This window comes from Prunus mume, linkage group LG8 (assembly GCF_029339155.1).
Source record: "Prunus mume cultivar Tortuosa linkage group LG8, ASM2933915v1, whole genome shotgun sequence".
In the NCBI taxonomy this organism is placed as follows: domain Eukaryota; kingdom Viridiplantae; phylum Streptophyta; class Magnoliopsida; order Rosales; family Rosaceae; genus Prunus; species Prunus mume.
Genome location: NC_142705.1, coordinates 3,444,455 through 3,461,961, shown reverse-complemented (window position 1 = coordinate 3,461,961; position 17,507 = coordinate 3,444,455). Strand labels below are relative to the sequence as shown.

Here is a 17,507-nt window from a genome sequence, read left to right as displayed (position 1 = left end):
CATTTACAGTAGCTTTGGGCTGGCTATGAACGTAGATGAGCCCATCTATATGCATACCGGCCCAATCGGTTTGATATTTTCCACCAGTTGACTTCACCGCAGTCTAGTTGTAACACAGCGTTACGTAACGTAACCTCCTCAGTCTGCCCATGTGGTTTTTGGGGATGAAGAAGACGAGAAGAGAGGGAGAGAGAGTTGTTCAAGCAAAACATTTGAATAGTCTTCAAGAGAAAAAACAAACCATAATCATTGTTTTTCCAATTAGATCAATTCATTTCTTGTCAGTACGTAGTTTAATCTAATTCCAACTTGCCTTAACAAAATTTTCTTTTGTTTTTTTCCCTCCAGTTACACACCAAGATGAAAACTAAGATAACAGCTAGACCATTCAAACTGAATTCGAAAAGTCAGATCTTAAAACTATGTCACAGGTATAAAAAAAAATTGGTACCATTCAGCTTAATAAGTTGTTTAATAGACTAATTGACGCGATCTATGGACTAATCAACTCAATCTATGGATGGTTCCATGATACATGCCACATAATGACCTCCTATAGTTTCGTGTGAGGTGTGAGTTGTTTGATTAATCAGTCCAATCTGATTCCAATATTTTTTGTTTTGTGTCTTGACTTCACACATTCATCAATGTATTATAAGATTCCTTGTGTTGACCTTCCTACACAGACAAATACTAATAAGAATATTCATCCTTGATACTTTTCTAAGTTAGTTGTTTTCACATTACTTGATTCAAACCTCACATGCTTTGTTTAATAGATTATAAATGTTTCCACCACTGGCCACTGCAGCCTTCATCAAGTTTTGGGGATTATTTAGAGTTTAGAGGGAGATGGGGAGCCATTTGAGGATGGAGTTAATGGTTTTTCTTGTATTGGTTTTTTTGGGGATTAGCAGCATAGCCTATGGTGCAGTTTCCCACACTACCATGAGAAAGATTGATAGATTAAATAAAAAGGGTCCATATTTGGGCATTGTGGTGCCAAATTTCTTTGAGCTGAACCCTCTTCTTCAATCCACAAGCTTTGTGGCTGACCAGAAGCTTCCCTATTTGGATTTTTCTGGTACATAAACATATCCATTAAGTCTAAATTCCTTGGTTTGGTTTTCTTGGTAAAAAAATATCTCCGATGAAGATATGAGCTCTTTGGTTGTTGTTTTTCTTGTATTTTTCACGTTGTACTCTCTCAATACACTGATTTCACTGAAAGAAAATGACTTGGAACAACTTCTATATACTGAATTTTATAGGAAGAAGGTTTCGAATTGGACGGTTGGAAGACGAAAGTGTTATAATTGTTATGACAGGATTGAGCATGGTATGTTCATGCAGAACCTGTTTTACTTTGGTTTCTTTGGTTAATGATGCCTCATAGAGAAGATATAACTGGTCTAGAAACCTATGACTAGCTTAATGCAGGTATCTCAACTCAATTACTGCTAAGCCTGTTCAAGGTGAAAGGTGTTGTGCACTATGGAATTGCAGGAAATGCAGATCCTCAACTCCAAATTGGAGATGTGACTATCCCTCAATTTTGGGCTCATACAGGCCTTTGGAATTGGCAGGTATAAATATTTCTACTTCCCTTTTCTTCCATATCCCTTCTGGTTTTCATAAACAAGGACAATGTAAAGTAGATCAGAAAATACTGTATCTTTATTTTCTTTGGAAATTAAGCTAGTATGAAAGAATCACAGAACCCTTTTTTTATTCGAATTTTTAAATCCTTCCAATGACTGGATAAATTGATAGGTTGTTCTAAATCCACACCCTTTGGCTGGCTCATACATTACCACTTACAATACATAACTAACCTTTTAAGTTTCAATGAAGAAGATGAAATATAATAACATTTGCCACACCAAATCTTATATATTCTTACCTTTTATATTTTCCATTGCCACTTGAATGCATGCAGAGGTTTGGAGATGGGCCTGGCAATGAGTTGTCCTTAGAATCATTTGGAGACTACACAAGAAAAGTTGGTCACATTAAATTTTCTGATTTCAACAACAAAACGAGAAATGGCAAGTCTGTTCCCAATCTTCTGAACAATGTATGGTATCAACCAGAAGAGGTCTTCCCAGTTCATGGCACTCCTGAAGTTAGGCAACATGCCTTCTGGGTTCCAGTCAACCCTAAGTTTTTTGCAGTTGCCAAGGACCTAGAGGTAATTTGCACCAAGAAACCCACAAATTTTCTTGGCATGTGCAATATTTTTCTGTCTGTTGGTGTTTTAATAATTTGGAATTAATTTTGAAACACAGGATTTGAAGTTGGGGGGTTGTGTGAATACAACTTGTCTGCCAAGAGCACCCATTGTGGTGAGGGTCAAAAGGGGCATAAGTGCAAGTGTGTTTGTTGACAACAGAGCATACAGAGAATTCTTGAACTCCAAATTCAATGCCACTTCCATTGACATGGAAAGTGCTGCAGTGGCTTTGGTCTGTCACCAACAGAAGAAGCCCTTTATTGTAATTAGAGCTCTCTCTGATTTGGCTGGTGGAGGCTCCTCTGTCTCCAATGAAGCCAACATCTTTGCATCTTTGGCTGCCCAAAATGCAGTTGATGTTGTGCTTAGATTCATTTCCTTGCTGTCTTCATAGCTACACACACACCATTGATTTGTTAAAATTTGAATAATTTATATTTTGTTTAGTTTAGTTTGTTGTTTGTGCCTAGAGATTGTGTCCATTTCCTTTCCCATATGAGCTAATTATGCAAAAGACATTTTGTTTAACCCACAAATATTCAAGTGGGTAACATGGAGGAGTACAAGTATATTAAGATGATCTTTGAGGGAAAGGAGCTTTGGGAGGAGAAAATAATCAGATGACAAAGGATAAGGCTGTTACTTTTTATTTCTTTTCACTGTGATCTCTCAAAAAACCTCCTTCACTATACAAGAACTTCTACTGTATTTATAGAAAGAACAAAACATGAATTAATTTACAAGCCAATCACCTCGGCTCGGAGCCGAGCTATTTATGTCACATTAGATTTGTAAGACGACGGGTGGTCGGTGGTTGTCCACTTCCTCAGTCCACGATGATCTTCTTACATTTCTACTAAGGGGCGGGCCTAGGCAGAATAACCTTTCTGCACACACGGCGGTAGTCCCATCTAGTGAGGTGGTGACTTGGGTGGCTAAAACCTAGCTTTCGAAGGGACGAGGGCACGCTTTATGAGGCGCGACATATCAGTGGTCAGAAGGGGTCTTGTCATCGACGTGGATGGCTTACACCCTTTCGATCTCCCCGAAGCAATTTGGAGGCCGAGGCTGAGAGAGCGGTATTTTCTTTAGTGTGTAGTACGAGATCCACGTGTCACACTTTTATTGGGCAGATGAGCTCGGCGTGTGCTGAGCGTTAACGCATTTTCTTGAATGTCTCTGTCTCATCTTAGAGTTACTTAATCAGGTACCTTCCTACCAAGTTTCAAATTTTTCAAAAATTCAGAATTCTTCAATCCAATAACCTGCAGTCTGCAGCAGATGGTAGCCAAATTTCGGCCGCACAACGAATCCCACGTGTCGAAAATTGTTTTTTCAATAGGAAAACCAGTGACAAATGGAAGTAGAACAAGAGAGATTAATTAGGCCATCTTTGTTACCCTTTCACAAGAAATAGAAATGCTTGGCTTTGAGGATATAATAAACAGTCAAGCCGGCCAGGGCGGCATATTATATATTTATATTTATACAGGCATCCTACTGTGACTCAGCCCAAAGTTTACTCGAATGGTTAATGGGTTACATTTGCCGCAGCATTTCGCAACCGTTGAAAATACTGCGTCAAATGACCAGTATGTCCCTCCCACTTTAGCTTGTATCTGCTTAAAAAGAGCCGTCCAAGGGCAATTCCCGCCACTGATATTAAAAAACTGGTATTTACGTTTAAAACAACTAAAGCCCAAACCAGGGATTCCAAAAACATTTTCATAACATAACCACACACTACCATGAGTGGTAAACCACCACCATGACCACCACCACCTCCTCCTCCCAAATTCTCCACCACACCGCCGCATTTGTATCCGAAACACTCTCCCAACCCGAGCTCCGCCGCCACCTATTCTCCACCCTCCGCCGCAAATTCCCCTCCTCTGCCTCCCAAGCCGCCCTCAACCCCCTAAACCTCGCCGCGGAGACCCTAGAGAACGCCATCTCCTCCACCAGCCCCGCCATTCAAGCCTCCTCTCTCAGCCTCTCTGAAAAGCTCCTCCTCACGAACCCCTTAAACCCCTTCTCCTCTCTCCTCCTCTGCCTCATCTACGGCCTCTACCGCCGCCCCATCGAAGCGGCTCTCAGCCTCCTCGACATCTTCCACACCGACCCTTCATTCGCTCGAACCGAACTCGCCCCTGTACTTTTCGAAGAGCTCTTTCTAGTCCACCTCCTCCCGGTTCTTCATTGGTACAATGAGCAAAGAACACAAATATTACCCACGTTGTCAACAAACGTTAGTTATGAAAACGACGACTGTTCCATATCCGACATGTCTGTCGTTTTTCCATGCTCGAAATCTTTGTCGAAGATGAGCGGGGGACAGACTTCAGAGCTGAAGGAGCTGGAGAGCAATTATGAGAAAGTTCTTGATGAGAATTGCAGGGTTTTTAGTAATTACTTCAAACAAGTTTTGGAAAATAAAGATGCAAGTCGACTGATTGATCCACCCACAGTGATGATGAAGAGGATTGAGAGGGTTGTTCAAGTCAAGTACGGAGATGATGAACAAGGGATCAAAACAGAGGAACCCGGATTTGAAAACGGACGGTATAATGTAATAATTTTTTTTTCTTTCAACTTTTAATTATTTTGGTTCATTATTATTGGTATTTTATGTTGACTGATCTTCAAACTTGGTATTTCTTCTTCTGGATCTTTGGCCTTTGCTCACTAAAACGTTTTTTTTTTTTAGCGTTTAAACTAGTGAGTTTTTTCTAGGTAGATTATTTTGACTTTGTCAAACCAATGAAAAATGAGAGGGCAGCTACATGTGGTATTTTGTGGTATACTTTTTTTATTATAAATTTTTACGTGAACGTTATTGCATCTGCCAGCTGGTGGCAAGAGGTATACAAAAAGAAGGTTTGTCTTATTGCAAAAACCTCATTATATAAACCCTAATTATTGTTATTAGGGCTCTAATTTATTTTATTGTGAGATTCGATCACTAAACTCCCATGGGTTCCAGACTGTTTATCATGCATTGATCAAAGCTAAATGCAATTTGTCCTGCTCAATTATGCCTAGGTAGGTCACTTTATCATATAAATAAAGAGGACTGTTCTAAATATATTAACTCACACCTAGCATTTTCAGCATATTATATGCTATCTTAAGATATAAATATTGATCGCAAAAGATTTACATCCATTAATATAGTAGTTTGGAGCAATTGCTACATCATGAAAGATTCTAAATTCGAGTCATAGCATTTCTGTAGTGTGTGAGTTTAATATATTATTGTCCCTCTCAATAGGATATATCGTAAAGACCTTTTAGTTAATTGGATTCTTTGGAACGTTTCAAAAGAATGTTAGGTATTATTTCAATTTTGTTACATAATTATATAAAGGGTGCATAATAAAAAAAGCAATGGGATTAGGAAGTTTGGGACATACTTAACAGTGTCTGCGGATTTTGATACATGACTTCGGGAGAGAACGTGTAACTCGTGTTCAGTTTGACCGTTCTCTACGTGCTAAAGATTTTCTTGGACCTTGGCAGCCAATATGGGCTGAAGCAGAAGCATCAGTTGAATTGTTCAGCAGCAGCAGGGGAAGAAAACCCAAGTCTCCACCACCAGCTTATCCTCAAAGAGTTTATCTTAATAATATCCTGACGGTCCAGGAAGAATCTTCCTGGAGGTTGGAAGCATCGGCCAATGTAAATTCAGATTCTGAGTCAGAATCTTCGTTGGAGGACAACTCAGTTGGTTCTTCTTCTTCTTCATTGGATTCTGAAGCTGAAATTGAGGTAATAGTTCGATGCTCACAAGAAAAAGAACCTCCAGCTTTGGTCTGATAATACCTATGCTGCTGCTTTTTTTTTGTTTTGTTTTCAGTGTTTTGTCTTGTTGAGTTTTATAGGAAAACAACAGAGAAATGGAGTTGTTTGAGGCTACAAAGAGCCAAATTCAAAAACTAAAGCAGCCCATTTCTGCAGAGTCAAGTTGGTATGTACCCATCAATCAAACCTTATTTTGAGTATTTGGTATTGACAAAAGCCACACATTAGCATATCACATTGTCTATTTTCGTTTTGTAATATTTTGGATTTGGATTTCTTCTTGTTTATTAGTTCTCCAGATCGGTTCATGGCAGACTCTGATAGCACCTCTGCTGGTGGTGGAAAAAATACACCTCCCAAGGACTTTGTGTGTCCCATAACTAGCACCCTTTTTGATGATCCTGTGACACTTGAGACCGGCCAGACATACGAGCGAAAAGCGATCCAAGAATGGATTGAAAGAGGGAACTCAACATGCCCAATTACCCGCCAGAATCTGCAGAGCACCCAACTGCCTAAAACCAACTATGTGCTCAAACGTCTTATTGCAAGCTGGCAAGAACAGAACCCTGCTTGTGCAGTCTTAAACCTATCGCAGAATACAAGCCTGGTGGCTGACCCAGTTGTTAAGTCCATAATGCCTTCAACTTCTCCTGACAGTGTTATAAGCCAAGTCAGCCTTGATGGTGCAGTTGGAGAGTTAAGACATGCAATTACGAACCTCTGTATGTCAGAAATTCTCAAGGAGTCTGAACTGGCTGTTCTTCGAATCGAGCGATTCTGGCAGGAAGCAAATGTGGAATGGGATATTCAGAATTTGCTCACAAAACCTCCCGTTATTAATGGTTTCGTGGAGGTTCTTTTCAATTCTGTTGATTCCAGTGTGTTGTCAGCTGCAGTTTTTCTACTGTCTGAGCTGGGGTCAAGAGACAATGCTGTGATCCAGACACTGACCCGGGTTGACTCTGATGTCGAATGTATCGTGACTCTTTTCAATAAGGGGTTGAAGGAGGCTGTGGTCTTGATATATCTGTTAAGGCATTCCATCCCTAATCTAATTGAGCTGGACATGGTGGACTCTCTCTTAATGGTTATTAGGAAGGAAGATAATGATTTGCTTAACATGTGTCTAAAGCCAAGAACAGCTGCAGTGGTTTTACTCGGGCTGATTCTTTGTGGCAGTGGAGAGGGCATTGCCTCCTCAATTGTTAATACTGTGGTTTCTGAAAAAGCACTTGAAAGAATCATTAGCAGTTTGGAATCTGAATCTGTAGAAGAGAGGATTGCAGCAGTTGGGATCTTATTGAGATGTATGCAACAGGATGGAAAGTGCAGGAACACAATAGCTGATAAAGCTGAGTTGGCTCCTGTTTTGGATAGCTTTATGGGTGCAAATGATACAGAACGGTTTGAGATTGTTCACTTTTTCTCCGAGTTAGTAAAGTTAAACAGGTATATTTACATTTCAAGTTTGTTTGTGTTTATCCAAATCTTCAATGACTCTTGGACTCGAGCTGGCATGACAAACATAAATCTTTGTGTTAGACAGAAGGACATTCAATGAACAAATCCTGCATATTATAAAGGATGAAGGTCCTCTCAGCACAATGCACACCCTCCTTATTTATCTTCAGACAGCACTTCAAGACCAGTGTCCTATTGTGGCTGGCCTACTACTTCAACTTGATCTTCTGGTTTGGAACTCTCCCTTTCTTCTATTCTAGAACTTCGTGAAATCTTTCCTTGAATTGATTGTTGGATTGTTAATTGCAGGAAATCATGTTGCATTTAAGTAGCTACTTGCATTGACTATTTGGTTGTACTAGTGATTGTCAGTTAACAATTACTGGGTTGGTTTGTAGGCAGAGCCGAGAAAAATGAGCATATACCGTGAAGAGGCAATAGACGTTCTCATCTCATGTCTCAGAAATGTGGAGTTCCCTACTGCTCAAATTGCTGCTGCTGAGACAATTATGTCGCTGCAAGGGAGGTTCACCACTTCTGGAAAGCCTCTTACCAGGGCTTTCCTTCTCAAACGTGCTGGCCTTGACAAAAGTTACAAAAGTAGTGTGCGAATGGATCAACTTAGCAACTTTTCTGGAGAAGATGAAACTCTTGTGAGACTTATATAAAAATTTGCACTGCATTGCTTTAGCTTTTTTTATTTCCTTAGTTTTGGCAACTCGATCATCTTCATGAATCCATTTCCTGAACAATGTCCTTTTCTGGTTGACATCAAAAGGAGGAAGAGAAGGCGGCTAATAATTGGGAAAGAAAAATGGCATTGGTTTTAGCAAGCCATGAGTTTGGTCTACTTTTTGAGGCGTTGGCAGAAGGCTTGAAGAGCAGATATGCAGAATTATGTTCAGCATGTTTTGTGTCAGCCACATGGCTCGCACACATGCTTGATGTTCTTCCAGACACAGGAATACGTGGAGCAGCCCGGGTCTGCTTGCTCAAACGTTTCATATCGATATTCAAGTCTGCCAAGGACACTGAAGACAAAGCCCTCTCTATGCTGGCGTTGAACAGCTTCATCAATGATCCTGGTAAGAACAGGTCATCCTTGGATTTGAATGGGGAAATTGATTTGAATGGGGAAATTGAAAGCTTCTGTTAATTGTATGAAAGTTTACTTACAAAAATTTCGAAATTTGGGACGAGTTAAATATTCTTGATGTTGTGAATTACAGAAGGGATGAGTGAGGTAACTTCTTCAATAAAGGATATCGTAAAAGGCCTGAGAGAGCTTAAGAGATCCACTCCCTTGGCATTTCAAATGCTAAAACTATTTTCTGAGGGCCAAGACTCTAGCGCAGTAAGTTGATTGCAACCTTGTATGCTATATACCTTGTTCCAGAAAGAAGAAAGGTCATGACAAAATTATATGTTCATGTTGGACAACAGGAGCTGTGGGATCATAAAGAATTAGTTCAGGTAGATTGCAGTGAAAATGGAGAGGTTCTTTCATTAGTTTGCTTCAAAGATAAAATATTTTCAGGCCATTCAGATGGAACTATAAAGGTAACTCAACTAACAAGTTTAAATTTCTTGTTCTTACAGATTCTTATATATATGGTTTAATGTTTTCAAAACAATGTTTATCCCATGTAAATTTTTCTTGATTGCTTTCGCTTTCCAAATTCTGAAGGTATGGACAGGTAAAGGCAGTGTACTTCATCTAATCCAAGAAATTCAAGAACACACAAAGGCAGTTACTAGCTTGGCAATTTTGCAATCAGGGGAGACTCTATACAGTGGTTCACTTGATAGAACTACAAGGGTATGGTCTAAATCGTGATACTTCTTGTGTCTTTATCAGTTGCAGAACTTTCAGAATAAAGTTTCTTCTCTTGAACTGCAGGTATGGTCTATTAGCAATGAAGCAATTTATTGTGTACACGTACATGATATGAAGGATCAAGTTCATAGTATAGCCGTCACCAATACCCTTGCTTGCTTCATTCCACAAAGTAATGGTATCAAGGTACTCAACGAAACTAATGGTTTGCTTAGAAGCAAGAAAAAGCATGAACTTGCAACTAATGGTTTGCATGCTATTCGCTACCAGGTTCATTCATGGAATGGAGGATCCAAATTGTTAAATTCAAGTAAATATGTAAAGTGCTTCGCTCTAGTACACGGGAAATTGTATTGCGGATGCCATGACAGTGGTATTCAGGTAAAAAAATTTAGTCTTATATTAGTTTAAACCCAGCTAATAGTTTGTTTCTCTCAATGTGCTGATAATCGAACTTGTGTGAAACTCTCAGGAGATTGATTTGGCCACAGGAACACTCAGTACCATTCAAAATGGCACTCGGAAATTACTTTCGAAAGCAAATCCTATCCATGCCATTCAAGTTCACAGTGGACTTATATATGCAGCCAGTTCTTCTGCGGATGGAGCAGCTGTGAAGGTACCTTTCGTAACAGTATCTAATACCATGCAAAATTATTTTGTCTCTTGTATACATGATAGGACTGTCTTAAAGAAACTCTCAAGAAAATGAGTTTATGAAGCATAAAAATCATATAAATATATCCATTTTATTGTCTTAGTCACTGAACTGTTTAATTCTTATGTATATGTCAAGATTTGGAATGCTGCGAACTTCAGTATGGTTGGATTTCTGCCAACTACATTAGAAGTGCGGACAATGGCCATAAGCTCAGAACTAATTTATTTGGGAGGTAAAGGAGGAAGTGTAGAAATATGGGACAGGGAGAAGCAGAACAGAATAGACACCCTACAAACTGGTACCAATTGTAAGGTTCTTTGCTTGGCTCTTGATGCCAATGAGGAAGTTTTGGTCACTGGAACTTCTGATGGTCGAATCCGGGTAAATAACTTTTTCTTCTTAATATTAATCTGCAAGAATTACTGGGATAATTTCCATGGTTTTGCCTTTTTTTTAAAAAAAAGAAAAAAACTAACAGTAAAAATCTATGCCGGTTTGCAGGCATGGGGGCTGAGCTAAGAAAAGGACTTCGTAACTTTGGTGGACGGAAATATATTTGGCTGGAAGAGCAGCTGAAGATAGATTATTTTATTATTTTATTAAAAAAAAATGAAATTCTTTGCAATATTTCTTCTTTGTCAGGGAGCATTTCATGGAAAATATATATTGCTTTAGCCAAAATAAAGACATATCAGATGTAGAACACTGAGAATTGTAATGCGTTTTGTTGTAGAGTTGTACAGAGACTGAGTTTACACAGAGAATAAAAGAAATTCCCAAGTCAATCTGATGATGCTGCACAAGCTATTCTAAAGACATGCATAGTTCTACTTTCTAGGAAGCAAACCACCAGTTGGTTTGTTTTTCATGTGATTAATGAAACAGAGAAAGTAAAGATAAATACGTGCACAGCAATTTGCCATATCCCCATTTCTTTCGGTGCAAACCAAATTACAAATCACTCTTCCAAACCTCATTCATTACTTGCCTTTTTTGCTCTGCCAATCTCAAATCCAATCTTCTTTTTGTCATGATTACTTGCTTTCTTTGTTCATCCATGTTAGAATCTTTATAACGAAGTGTCATAATTACTTTCTTTCTAAGCCCATCTTCTCCTTGATCATCTCTCTTTTTATATCTTCCATATTAGTCAAGTGCATTAAAGATTCTGCTTACCAATTCTGGCTGTGAGCTTATTATGTCTTTATCTTCATACGTTTCTTTGATTCTGTCTCATCTTGTCTCAGTATAGGAAGATAGTGTAATCGAAGATTATGCCTTCCAGTTTTACAGCAGAGACATTGTAGGAGACCAAGATCATATATTTCCAGAACGTAATCAAACTACAGAATATTTTCATTTTCAACGTTCAGATTTCGTTTTTCCTTGATACCAAGATATGAATTCAAAACTATCGACCCTCTGCAATCTATATAATGCTTTCTGGTTTTTCTTATCCTCCACCTTCAAACCAAGGCCTTCTGTTTGCTATCTTTGAGTTTCAGAACTTTTTGTAATCCTCTGTTTTCCTCTGTTTTGTCTCTGTTCTCCTCTGCTCATGGCACCTCCAAATGATTCTTTAAATTCAATCCTCGTCGTGTCCCAATCCGAGAGTTTAGAACAATACTTTGATCTTTCTAATGGAAATCTTAGTGTTCGAGGATTTCCATTGCTCTCTGAAGTTCCAAGCAATGTCAATTTGAATCCCTTTTATTCAATCTGCCAGCCGTCTGGTGATGTTCCACTTCCTCTGCTCCACCGTGTCAGTGCCTTGTCCCACAAGGGAGGGTTCCTTGGATTCAACAAGGAGGAGCCTTCCCATAGGTTGATAAACTCCTTGGGCAGATTTAGCGGCAGGGATTTTCTTAGCATCTTTAGGTTCAAGACATGGTGGTCTACCATGTGGGTGGGAAACTCGGGGTCAAATGTGCAACTGGAGACCCAATGGGTTCTTTTTGATGTCCCTGAAATAAAGTCCTATGTCATAATCATCCCCATTGTTGATGGCTCTTTTAGATCTGCTCTTCAACCTGGCACTGATGGCCATGTCGTGATCTGTGCTGAGAGTGGTTCTACCCAAGTGAAAGCATCGAATTTCGATGCCATTGCTTATATCCATGCTTCTGACAATCCCTACAACTTGATGAAAGAGGCCTTTAGTGCTATTAGGGTCCATCTCGATACTTTTAGGCTGTTGGAAGAGAAAACAGTCCCAAATCTTGTTGACAAATTTGGTTGGTGCACTTGGGATTCCTTCTACTTAACTGTAGAACCTGTTGGTATCTGGCACGGTATCAATGAATTTGCTGAAGCCGGTGTATCCCCTCGCTTTCTCATTGTTGATGATGGCTGGCAAAGCATCAATTTTGATGATGATCAGGATCCAAATGAGGATGCGAAAAATCTAGTTCTCTGTGGGAGTCAAATGACTGCTAGGCTTCACAGGCTCGATGAGTGCAAGAAGTTCAAGAACTACAAAGGTGGATGCATGTTGGGTCCCAACGCTCCTTCATTTGATCCGAAAAGGCCAAAGATGTTGATAGGCAAAGCAGTTGAACTAGAGCATGCTGAGAAGGCCCGTGACAAGGCCATTCAATCTGGAGTCACTGACTTATCCGAGTTTGAAAGGAAAATTCAGAAGTTGAATCAAGAGTTGAGTGAGTTACTTGGTGGAGAAGAAAGCAGTGCTTCTAATAATGGCTGTGGAAGAAGTCCTTGCGGGGCTGAAAGCTATGGGCTTAAGGCTTTCACAAGTGACTTGAGAACCAAGTTTAAGGGTTTGGATGATATATATGTATGGCATGCTCTTTGTGGTGCCTGGTCTGGTGTTAAGCCAGGTGCAACCCACCTTGATGCAAAGATCACTCCCTGCATTGTCTCTCCTGGACTTGATGGGACGATGAATGATCTCGCTGTGGATAAAGTCGTCGAGGGTGGGATGGGACTTGTTCATCCGGACCATGCTAATCTTTTATATGACTCTATGCACTCGTACCTTTCCGGAGTTGGTATCACAGGAGTCAAAGTGGATGTTATTCATGTAAGTCTTCTACACATCACCATTTTGAATTTTGATTTCTGCTCTGTGTTGTCTTGTTTTGATAATCAAATTAATTGTGCTCGCTTTTTTTGTTCATATGAATTTTTCATGCAGACTCTTGAATATGTGTCTGAGGAATATGGAGGCCGTGTGGAGCTTGCAAAGGCTTATTACAAGGGGCTGAGTGATTCTCTTGTGAAGAACTTCAATGGGAGTGGGCTTATTTCTAGCATGCAACAATGCAATGACTTCTTCTTCCTTGGGACAAAGCAAATCTCTATGGGAAGAGCTGGTATGAAAGTCTAAATAAATTGGTCTTAGTCTTGTGTACAACCTATATTTTCATTTTAAAAGTACCACATGAAATTCTTAATGAGATCATTCATGGATTATATTCTGTTTTTGCAACTTGCAGGAGATGATTTTTGGTTCCAGGATCCAAGTGGAGATCCTATGGGAGTTTACTGGTTACAAGGTGTGCATATGATCCACTGTTCCTACAACAGCATGTGGATGGGTCAGATGATAGTCCCTGATTGGGATATGTTCCAATCAGACCATCTGTGTGCCAAATATCATGCTGGATCCAGGGCTATCTGTGGAGGCCCAGTGTATTTAAGTGACTACGTCGGTAGCCATGATTTTGATCTCATAAAGAAGCTTGTTCACCCAGATGGTACCATTCCCAAGTGCCAGAACTTTGCCCTTCCAACAAGGGACTGCCTCTTCAAAAACCCTTTATTTGACAACAAGACTGCTCTCAAAATTTGGAACTTGAACAAGGTATATTGTGCCACTCAATGTTACTTAAGTTTGGTATATCTTTGTTGGCTTGTTTGTTTATGTCCTTTCCCAAATTCCGTCGTTAAATGTTTCGATTTTTTATATACTTGTTTCATAGTATGGTGGAGTGATTGGAGGGTTCAACTGCCAAGGGGCTGGTTGGGACCCCAAGGAGCACAGGATCAAAGGCTATCCAGATTGCTACAAGCCAATCTTTTGTTCAGTGCATGTTTCTGATATTGAATGGGACCAAAACATAGAAGCAGCCTATTTGGGCAAGGCTGAAGAGTACCTGGTCTATCTCAACCAGGCTGATGAGCTGCGCCTTGGGACTCCAAAATCTGCTGCAATTCAAATCACTCTCCAGCCATCTTCGTTTGAGCTTTTCACCTTTGTGCCAGTCCAAAAGCTCAGCGATAGCATCAAATTCGCACCAATTGGACTTACAAACATGTTCAACAGTGGAGGAACCGTCCAAGAGTTGGAGTACAAAAGTGAGGGTGAGTTTAGTGCCAAAATGAAGGTTAAAGGAGGAGGCAATTTCTTGGCCTACTCAAGTGGATGTCCAAAGAAATGTTATTTGAACGGTGCTGAGGTGGCTTTCGAGTGGTCTGAGGGTAAACTGAACTTGAGTCTTCCTTGGGTTGAGGAAGCTGCTGGCATTTCTGAGTTGGGTTTTTTGTTTTGATGTTAGATACAACTGAATTACTTCCTTTTCATTTTCTCATTTTGTAGGACTGAACTTGGCACTTTTGCAGTTAGGAAAATATATGGAAGAATGTATCTCCATATTCATCCTCTTTATTAAATGTAAAGTCTCTAAAGATTGATTAATATAAATTCACCCCCCCTTAACTTAAATATAATTAATACCACAAACAGAAAATACAACGAATCATCGAAATACGGTGAATCATAAAACATAAAATGAAATGAATCATCATTGTTTAACCTTCCATCTGTTATACATCACTTGTTTTCATCTTGAACCAGCTCTTATTATGTGTACGTAGTCGGATTCTAGTTGCATTATTTGTGTATGCATGCAGACAAATAAGATCGTTGGCCATTAAAATATATGTCTAGAAGACAAATTAATTTGTTAACCTTAAGTTGATCTACGAAACCATCCACAGTTATCTGTTTTCAAATTGCGGCCACAGAAAGATCAGATCTATCATTACAGCCTTATGTGACAATTTTGTAATTTTGTAGCGCGTCAGGAAAAAAAAAAACAAGAAAACAATATAAACGTTATTTAAGGCCATCTTTTGCATTGTGATGATTTAAGATAATGTATTGAGCAAAGCTTTAAATCTGAATCTCCATCTCTCTTAACTGCACTCTTTGATCATACATTCATTCCGAGACCAATCCGATGGTTGCAGTTGAAGAGATGGAGCTCTCTTCAGAGCAAAGCACGTCCACTCAACTGGTCACAATCAAGAAGGGTGGCCTTAGAACCATGCCTTGTATCATCGGTATGTGAAATCTCCTGTTAAAAGTGTTGGATATTAACTTACTAACGAATTAGCGTTTGAGTATATATGTATTTCTACTTTGAGAGGCAAAAGTTTATGTGAATTTCATACGTGCAGCAAACGAGGCATTGGAAAGGGTTGCAAGCATTGGGCTTCATGCAAATATGATCTTGTACTTGTTATATGAATATAACATGGAGGCCGCCACCGGAGCTAGTATCTTGTTCTTGTGGTCAGCCATATCGAACTTTACGCCCATCGTCGGGGCTTTTCTCTCCGATTCTCACTTGGGTCGCTTTCGTACTATCGCATGGGGATCAATTGTTAGCCTGCTTGTAAGAAAATTTGCTCAACTTCTCCACACAATTAGTTTTTTTTTTCTTACCAATTTTTTATATACCATATTTATGAAATTATTTGCAGGGGACGACTATGTTATGGTCAACAGCAATAATTCCACATGCAAGACCAGTCCATTGCAACAACCCATTAAAAGAAAAATGTGTCTCAGCAAACACAGCCCAACTGATGCTTCTGCTTGCATCATTTGGTCTCCAGTCGATTGGATCCGGTGCGATCAAGCCATGCTCAATGGCCTTTGGAGCAGACCAGATGGACAAGCCAGACAACCCCAAGAATGAAAGGGTTTTGCAGAGCTTCTTCAATTGGTACTATGCTTCAGTTGGAGTCTTTGTCATGTTTTCAGTGACAGCCATAATTTATGTTCAAACGCAATTTGGTTGGGTTGTGGGTTTTGGGATTCCTGTAGGCCTCATGTTCTTGTCCGCTCTTCTATTTTTCTTGGGATCTTCCCTTTATGTTAAAGTGCCTCCAAACTTGAACTTGTCTGCTGGCCTTGTTCAAGTGATTGCGGCTGCTTGGAAAAACAGACACTTGGCGTTGCCCGTGTCACCAAAGAATTTTGATGCATGGCATTGTATCAAAAGTTCAAAGTTTGCCACTCCAACGGATAATTTAAGGTACATGATCATGTTAAAATACTATATAGTATATTACTTAGGCTTAGCTATGATATTTTATATGAACACGTCGTAAATGATCTTTATATGTTCGACATATATGTCACCAGAGAAATATCATGCATATAATCGACTCATACAATAATATTACTTGTGGCTTAAGTTTGCTGTCAATGACTTCATTTCTTTTGATTACATTGGCACGAATCAAATTATTAACCTATCCTGATATTAATTTGTCTGGCCTCTCTCATCCACTTAGTCTAATTTGCAAATCTTTGGCTCCTTTTTTTAAGGTGCCTAAATAAGGCTTGCATGATCAGAAGTCCTGAGCAGGACATAGCTTCTGATGGGTTGGCCAACGATCCATGGAGTTTGTGCACTGTAAGACAAGTGCAAGAGCTGAAGGCACTGATCAGAATCCTGCCCATTTGGTCTACTGGCATTATAATAGCGATGACGACCACCCAACACTCATTCGCTGTGCTCCAAGCAAACGCCATGGACAGGCACATCCTGGGCAAAATCCAAATCCCAGCAGCCTCCCTTTCCACGTTTGGCGTTCTCACCCTGGTAATATGGGTGGCCATCTACGACCGGATACTAGTCCCGCTGGTGGCCAAGTACACAAAAAGACCGCGTGGGTTTACCTTCAAGCAAAGAATAGGGGCAGGACTAGTAATCTCTTGTTTGGCCACAGCTGTGGCAGCAGAGGTTGCAAGGCAGAGAAGAAAAACAGCAATTGAGGCGGGTTTTCTGAGCAACCCAGGGGGTATAGTGAGCATGTCTGCCATGTGGCTGGTGCTACAGTACTGCCTGTCTGGACTTTCAGAGGCTTTGAATTCAATTGGGCAGCTAGAATTCTACTACTCTCAGTTCCCAAAGAGCATGTCCAGTATTGCAATGGCTCTTTTGTCATTTGGGGGTGCATTTGGGAGCTTGCTTGGGAGTTTGGTTGTGAACATTGTGGATGATGTGACCAAAAAAGATGGTGTGAGTTGGGTTTCAAAAAACCTCAACAAGGGTCACTATGATTATTACTATTGGCTTCTTACTGTTTTGAATGTGGTAAATTTCTTCTACTTTATACTGTGTGGTTGGTTATATGGGCCTTGTGAAGACAAAAATAATTGGGATGAGGAAGAAGAAGGCATGAAAGAGATGGAAGAGATGGAAGAATTGTCGATCAAGTCCGGCGAGTATGCAGTTGTCTACTTATCAGCTTGA

General features: G+C 39.9%; 4 protein-coding genes across 4 annotated transcripts; all 4 read left to right on the top strand.

Annotated features, from left to right (window-relative positions):
- The first annotated feature begins 794 nt into the window (after positions 1-794).
- Positions 795-2,886, top strand: LOC103340888 (Phosphorylase superfamily protein). The gene is made up of 5 exons (XM_008244350.2): positions 795-1,084; positions 1,272-1,339; positions 1,431-1,586; positions 1,940-2,191; positions 2,289-2,886. Exons 1-5 carry the CDS (start codon positions 853-855, stop codon positions 2,625-2,627), a joined length of 1,047 nt encoding a protein of 348 aa, XP_008242572.1. The 5' UTR covers positions 795-852; the 3' UTR covers positions 2,628-2,886.
- Positions 2,887-3,944: 1,058 nt separating this feature from the next.
- Positions 3,945-10,781, top strand: LOC103340889 (putative E3 ubiquitin-protein ligase LIN). The gene is made up of 15 exons (XM_008244351.3): positions 3,945-4,802; positions 5,753-6,001; positions 6,115-6,200; positions 6,326-7,486; positions 7,584-7,728; positions 7,897-8,151; positions 8,277-8,583; positions 8,728-8,852; positions 8,942-9,058; positions 9,186-9,317; positions 9,399-9,521; positions 9,606-9,716; positions 9,808-9,954; positions 10,132-10,377; positions 10,498-10,781. Exons 1-15 carry the CDS (start codon positions 4,002-4,004, stop codon positions 10,513-10,515), a joined length of 4,023 nt encoding a protein of 1,340 aa, XP_008242573.2. The 5' UTR covers positions 3,945-4,001; the 3' UTR covers positions 10,516-10,781.
- A 659-nt stretch (positions 10,782-11,440) lies between these two features.
- LOC103340891 (stachyose synthase-like) lies at positions 11,441-14,634 on the top strand. The gene is made up of 4 exons (XM_008244352.2): positions 11,441-13,036; positions 13,151-13,328; positions 13,452-13,819; positions 13,938-14,634. Exons 1-4 carry the CDS (start codon positions 11,555-11,557, stop codon positions 14,505-14,507), a joined length of 2,598 nt encoding a protein of 865 aa, XP_008242574.2. The 5' UTR covers positions 11,441-11,554; the 3' UTR covers positions 14,508-14,634.
- A 563-nt stretch (positions 14,635-15,197) lies between these two features.
- On the top strand, positions 15,198-17,507 carry LOC103340942 (protein NRT1/ PTR FAMILY 1.1-like). The gene is made up of 4 exons (XM_008244410.3): positions 15,198-15,300; positions 15,418-15,635; positions 15,724-16,280; positions 16,577-17,507. The coding sequence occupies exons 1-4, from the start codon at positions 15,198-15,200 to the stop codon at positions 17,505-17,507; spliced, it is 1,809 nt and encodes a 602-aa protein (XP_008242632.3).

Excerpts from the sequence above, each read along its gene's own strand:
- LOC103340888 (XM_008244350.2), top strand. The coding sequence starts at position 853 with ATGGGGAGCCATTTGAGGATGGAGTTAATGGTTTTTCTTGTATTGGTT. Across the intron at positions 1,085-1,271 it reads TCCCTATTTGGATTTTTCTG|GAAGAAGGTTTCGAATTGGA; the intron begins GTACATAAACAT and ends TGAATTTTATAG. Across the intron at positions 1,340-1,430 it reads TTATGACAGGATTGAGCATG|CTTAATGCAGGTATCTCAAC; the intron begins GTATGTTCATGC and ends ACCTATGACTAG.
- LOC103340889 (XM_008244351.3), top strand. The coding sequence starts at position 4,002 with ATGACCACCACCACCTCCTCCTCCCAAATTCTCCACCACACCGCCGCA. Across the intron at positions 7,729-7,896 it reads TACTTCAACTTGATCTTCTG|GCAGAGCCGAGAAAAATGAG; the intron begins GTTTGGAACTCT and ends GTTGGTTTGTAG. Across the intron at positions 9,522-9,605 it reads CACAAAGTAATGGTATCAAG|GTTCATTCATGGAATGGAGG; the intron begins GTACTCAACGAA and ends ATTCGCTACCAG.
- LOC103340891 (XM_008244352.2), top strand. The coding sequence starts at position 11,555 with ATGGCACCTCCAAATGATTCTTTAAATTCAATCCTCGTCGTGTCCCAA. Across the intron at positions 13,037-13,150 it reads TCAAAGTGGATGTTATTCAT|ACTCTTGAATATGTGTCTGA; the intron begins GTAAGTCTTCTA and ends TTTTTCATGCAG. Across the intron at positions 13,820-13,937 it reads AAATTTGGAACTTGAACAAG|TATGGTGGAGTGATTGGAGG; the intron begins GTATATTGTGCC and ends CTTGTTTCATAG.
- LOC103340942 (XM_008244410.3), top strand. The coding sequence starts at position 15,198 with ATGGTTGCAGTTGAAGAGATGGAGCTCTCTTCAGAGCAAAGCACGTCC. Across the intron at positions 15,636-15,723 it reads GATCAATTGTTAGCCTGCTT|GGGACGACTATGTTATGGTC; the intron begins GTAAGAAAATTT and ends AATTATTTGCAG. Across the intron at positions 16,281-16,576 it reads ACTCCAACGGATAATTTAAG|GTGCCTAAATAAGGCTTGCA; the intron begins GTACATGATCAT and ends CCTTTTTTTAAG.